At 34.0% G+C, this 6,297-nt stretch overlaps 1 protein-coding gene across 1 annotated transcript; it reads left to right on the forward strand.

Moving 5' to 3' along the window:
* Positions 1-346: 346 nt before the first annotated feature.
* On the forward strand, positions 347-4,880 carry LOC120088273 (pyruvate kinase, cytosolic isozyme). Its single transcript, XM_039045458.2, has 3 exons — positions 347-892; positions 2,601-3,062; positions 3,744-4,880. The coding sequence occupies exons 1-3, from the start codon at positions 665-667 to the stop codon at positions 4,554-4,556; spliced, it is 1,503 nt and encodes a 500-aa protein (XP_038901386.1). The 5' UTR covers positions 347-664; the 3' UTR covers positions 4,557-4,880.
* The last annotated feature ends 1,417 nt before the right edge of the window (positions 4,881-6,297 follow it).

The raw sequence follows: 6,297 nt of genomic DNA on the forward strand, positions 1-6,297 counted from the left end.
GATAGAAGCACAATTTTTTCGTTAGCACGCGTTAGAGGGATGAATCGTGGGTATTGTCAATTAGTCGCGGGTCGCGTGAATGGATCGGGTCACACTGATGGATTGGGCATGTCAGCTGGGTTTTTTTTGGTATTTCAATGGGCTGGAATTGGGTATTACGAATTTGTAAAATTTTTCTATATCTTGTAAATAGTTTGACTCTATATGTAAAACACTTCCTATCTCTTCATTTTTATGACTGATAAATCGTGATACTTTTCTATATTTAAAAATATTTTCTGCTATTTTACCTTTATAATAATTTTCCTTGCTCGATACAAAGTGTAATTAAAAATAAAAATAAAATAAATGTGTGAACGTAATCGATGCATTGAGGTAGCGCCACGCCTTTACAGTTGACCCGAAAACCCCCAAAAAGCTCCTGCCTTTCGATTCTGATTTCTGATTTACGAAACCTTGTCCTTGTTCCTCATCCTCTTCATTGTTCATTCAATAAAGGCTTTTCAATATCTTCTATCCGATCAACGATCCGCCCTTTTTTCTCAGTTTCATCTCCATTCTCCACTTTTCTGGATCTCCTTCTTCCTCCAGGAAAGATTTAATCCTTTGATCCTTTATTCCTTATCTCCCTTCATCATTCTATATTCACGATCAACCACAAGAAATGGACGGATTAGTGATTGAGAAGAAACCCAAGACTAAGATAGTCTGCACCCTAGGGCCGGCATCCAGGTCCGTGCCCATGATCGAGAAGCTCTTGAAAGCTGGGATGAATGTTGCTCGTTTCAATTTCTCTCACGGATCCCACGCCTATCATCAGGAGACCCTCGACAATCTCAGGGCCGGAATGGAGAATACTGGTATTCTCTGCGCCGTCATGCTTGACACCAAGGTTTCTTTCATCCTAGTACCCTTCTTTTACAATATCATCACCTTCTCATAACTTATATCATTCTACTTGATGAAACCCTCGATTTCTCGCTCTTCGTTTCTACATATCTACTTTCTTCTTCTGATCCAGATAATCTGGAATATCTCTTCATGACTCCGTTTCATTTTTTTTAAAATTATTGTTTTTTATTATTATTATTATTATTTTGTCTTTGTCGTCCTATTTTAGTTTTATTTTCTTAGACCGACTGATATATTGGTCTTTTATTAGTTATGCTTTGGGTGTTTCCAGAGAATCTAACTGATTACTTCTCTCTATTGTATGATAATTCGTGTTCCTTGTGCCAATTTCCCTAAAATGCTCAATTTATCTGTTGTAGCTTCCTAAAAATGCTCAATTTATCTGTTATAGCTTACGATTGCTAATGTGTCGCCACTCACACCTTTAAGCCTCTCTTTCTCTTGTGAAAAAGAATATAGACAGACTATTATATGCTAAATAACCAGTAGATTCTTAACATACTTTTCAGAAGAAAAACATGAATAAGTAGAACAACAGCTCGACTTTAATGTACTTGAGAAAAAGAAGATGGATAATAGAATTTTGCATACTTGTTAAATTTTCTCTCTCTTTTGTTTTTTGTTTTTGTTTTTTTTTTTTTTTTTTTTTTGTCTAAAATGAAACTCATAGAATATTAAATCTTAGATAGGTGGCCATTATAGATTGAATCTACGATATCTTGATCATTTATCGAGGGGATGTTCTTCTAATTGGTCCTAAATCTTAAAGAAGTATATAATATAATAGGTCTCCTAAACTTAAAGCGTCACAATCCGAACACTTCACCAGGCCAACCCAAAATTTTCTTTCTCAATGGTGTGTTTGATGTCATGTCATTTTAAGTTGAAATTACAAATTAACCCTTACTCTACGCCTCGCAATACATTCACAACAACCTGGTATTACCAGGTTCGAATGGGAGATAAATGGGTTTTGTTCTTACAAGATTGAATGGAAAAAAGTAGGGGAGGGGTTTGTGCTTTGCAGGTTTCTGGGTGAGATGTGTTTTATCTATTTATTCATTTTCTACAACTTGAATGAAGAAGGCCATGTGTTTTTTACTGAGTACGATTGTTATTGCCATCTTGATTCTGTTTTCTACTTGAAAAATGTTCTCTGAAATTCTTCTCCCATTAATAGTTTCACCGACTGTTTGGCCATTACCATGAAAGCTCCACTAATTTGGTACTGCTTGTTTGTTTTGTCTGGATATTTACTTTTTTATTGTCGTCTTTGAACATCACCAGGTATCTTTAATAATATTTGTCTTCTGTTGTGGGCAAAGTAGTACTCCGAGGGGACACTTGAACTGTGCAAGAAATGAATTTTGTGGTTAATTCCAATTATATTCATCATATAGCTACTCCTGTTTAGTTTTCTGAGCTCTCTTCAGATCCTGGATCAACTGCCCTTCTGATTTCTGTTTCATATCTAATATCGATTTTCAGCACTTGTTTACTTTTTTGTGTAATACGAACTACATCTGAAGTTTAAAACGTATCAGTTAATTATGTCTGTGGAAATGACACGTCCATTACTTGGAGATGCCCCATCCGTATCTTTCACCTATCAATTTAAAGGAATGCATGCAAGCAGTTGTCTTCCACGAATGAGGTTTAATTTATACGTGACTTTTAAATGAAAACAGGGCCCGGAAATTCGAACTGGTTTTTTGAAAGATAGCAAACCCATCCAACTAAAACAGGGGCAGGAGATAACTATATCTACCGACTACAGCTTGAAGGGTGATGAGAATATGATATGTATGAGCTACAAAAAGTTAGCTGAGGATGTAAAGCCAGGGAGTGTAATACTTTGCGCAGATGGTACGATATCATTTTCAGTTCTATCATGTGACAAAAAGTTGGGTTTGGTACGATGTCGCTGTGAGAACTCTGCAGTTCTTGGTGAAAGGAAAAATGTTAACCTGCCTGGAGTTATAGTGGATCTCCCTACCCTAACAGACAAAGATAAGGAAGATATACTAGAATGGGGGGTTCCTAATAAAATTGATATGATTGCTCTATCTTTTGTTCGGAAAGGTTCTGATCTTGTGGAGGTCCGGAAGTTGCTTGGAAAGCATGCCAAGAATATTCTTCTCATGTCAAAGGTACATTCAGTTACATGAAATTTTTCCATGAAAATGTGTTTTTATATATATTCATGAGGATGACAACAATAAGAGTTTTTTTATATATAAAGGTTAAAATACCACTTTGGTCCATATACTTTGAATTTTGTTCCATGTCCTTGTACTTTCAATTGTCCAATTCTAGTATCTATGTTTTCAATAAATCTTAAAATAAGTTATTGTAATTAGTTTCTTGTTGATTTTTCTCAAAAACAATGTCTCTGAAAGAGCATCTCTTTTATAAATTTTAAAAATATATTTACATAGGGTCATTGTTTAACCAATTTTGTTGATAATTAACTTTGGTGGAATAAATTTAAGATATTTTTTTCTTTAATAGGCGACATAATTTAAGATTTATTGAAAGCAAGGATTGAATTCAAGATTTATTTAAAGTACATGAACTAGAATTGGACAATTGAAAGTAAGGGACCAAAATGGAATCAAACCCAAAGTATAGGGACCAAATTAGTATTTTAACTAAAAGTTAATTACTGGGAATGTAACCTTAATATGGAAATTTCCTGTGAAATTCTAAAATGTACTAAAGAAGAAAATCAAGCAGCACAAATGTCTTGAGATCGCTTCTTCTCTGTACCATAACATGTCTGTACGAAAAGCAATTTCACCCCTGTTATCTATCTGGAATTTGACCCACAGGTTGAGAATCAAGAAGGTGTGGCAAATTTTGACGACATACTAGCCAATTCAGATGCATTTATGGTGGCACGTGGTGACTTGGGAATGGAAATTCCAATTGAAAAGATATTTTTGGCGCAGAAAGTGATGATATACAAGTGCAACATCCAGGGAAAACCTGTTGTCACAGCGACACAGATGCTGGAATCAATGATTAAGTCTCCTAGACCAACTAGAGCCGAAGCCACTGATGTTGCAAATGCTGTTCTTGATGGGACAGATTGCGTAATGTTGAGTGGTGAAACGGCCGCTGGAGCATATCCTGAACTTGCTGTTAGAACAATGGCAAAAATATGTGTTGAAGCTGAAAGCACCCTTGATTATGGAGATGTCTTTAAAAGAATTATGGAACATTCACCAGTTCCCATGAGCCCATTAGAAAGCCTGGCTTCTTCTGCTGTTAGGACTGCAAACTCAGCCAAGGCATCTCTTATACTTGTCCTAACTAGAGGAGGAAGCACAGCAAAATTGGTGGCCAAGTATAGGCCAGGAACGCCAATCCTGTCCGTAGTTGTCCCCGAGATTAAGACAGATTCATTTGATTGGTCGTGCAGTGATGAAGCACCAGCAAGGCATAGCTTAATCTTTCGTGGCTTGGTACCGGTTCTCAGCACAGCATCGGCAAGGTCGTCTCATGCAGAGACAACTGAAGAAGCAATAGAGTTTGCTATTCAGCATGCAAAGTCCAAGGGCCTCTGCAAAAATGGAGATTCTGTGGTGGCTCTTCATCGCGTTGGGACGGCTTCCGTTATCAAGATATTGACTGTGAAGTAGTAATCACGCTCTGTGAAGTTAATTTTTTTGCCATTCACCACGATCACAGATTAAATCCAATAATTGCTCTTGATTTTCTTCATTGTTTTCGGGGTCGTTGAGACCACCAGTTTAACTTACACCGCTTTCTTTCTGTGATACAGATAATGTCGTGTTACTGGAAACCAAACGGTATTTTTGTTTTGAAAATTTCTGTTCATCAATAAATTGGTGCCTTTTGCCAGGCATCTTGGATGTAGAACTAGAAAAAATTCTCCAGCTTTTGTTTGACCGCTGTGACCAATTGGATATCAATTTGAAATTATATTATTGTTTCCGAGCTTATGAATTTCTGAGTTGATATTGTTGGGGAAATAATTATATAAATTGAAAACACTAACAAATTGATTGTACTTTAATTAGATACAATATATAATCTTCATACTTAAACGTAAGTAGATAGTGTAATAAAATTTAGATATGTAAATAATCAAAGATTTGAAAATCCTCAATTTTTTGAAATTTTAAATATAGTCGAGGTACGTTTTTGATAAGTGTTGTTCTGAAGATAATTATTTAACCTGCATGGTTGCAAGCAAGATAATATAACAATTAATTTTGGTAGAACTGCAATCTCGAACTACTCGAATATCAAGATCAAAAGAAAAAAAGAAAGAGAGAACTCTTCGATTCCAAAGAAAAGAGAACTCTTCAAGAAATGAGTTACTATTTATGGATTAGCAATTTAGTAACTCTCTAAAATACGAAATAAAATCAAATAAATTCAAAAATAAATATTTGTCAAACTCAACTCAATTGAATTGTTACTTGATCAAAATCAAACCTGAATTATTTAAATTGAAGAAACTACACATTTTCCAAACCCATCCCTTATATATATAACTTTTAAAAAATTAGAAAATTTGCATTTTTCTCAGTTCTGTTTTCTTTTTACTTTTTTTTTAAAAAATTGCTTACTTTAATGAAATACTGTTTTTGTTATTTCTTTTTTATTTTGTATTTTTATTTTTAATCCAAACTCTAATTTGGCGAGATTAAATTAATAAAGGAAAATGCAACATTTTTTTAAATAAAATTTTTTATTGAATTGGAGTTTAATATTTTGGAATGGCTCCCACGAGGAACCTTGTCCCATCTCCGTCTTCAATTCGTGGGATAGGGTGGAGATGGGATTAATTTCTCCTGCTGGGACGATGGGAATCTTCCCTGAGTACTGTCTCGTTGTCAACTCTATGTTCAATAAATGCTCCTTTTAACTTTATCGGGTCACCATATCATTTTCTTTTTCTTTGTGACCTTCATCATTTTTTTAAGATTTTGATCTTGATATTGCTTTATGCTCGATAGAACACAATGGTTCAAAAGATCTGTGGGGCCGTTTGGATTAAAGTTTTTTCAATCTCAAAAATTAAAGATGTCTGAGAATTATATATCTGACAAATCAAGAATGACTATGTTTGATTGTGCATAAGAATGCTATCAAAATTTTGTGAACAAAAATTGGGTTTGTGTTTAGTTTATGAAATTAAGCATGAAAATCTTATAATAATTGTAATAGATTAATAATTTACTGAATATAAATTGAGTTTGTGTTTAATTTATGAAATTAAGCATGAAAATCTTATTATAATGGTAATAGATTAATAATTTAAAAAATAAATAATATTCAATATTTCAATAAAAAAATTAATTAATTATGAATCAATAATAATTTCAATTATAAATATTTGAAGATTATAAT

Source organism: Benincasa hispida, chromosome 10 (assembly GCF_027475165.1).
Source record: "Benincasa hispida cultivar pf3 chromosome 10, pf3_genome.v1.1, whole genome shotgun sequence".
Taxonomy (NCBI): domain Eukaryota; kingdom Viridiplantae; phylum Streptophyta; class Magnoliopsida; order Cucurbitales; family Cucurbitaceae; genus Benincasa; species Benincasa hispida.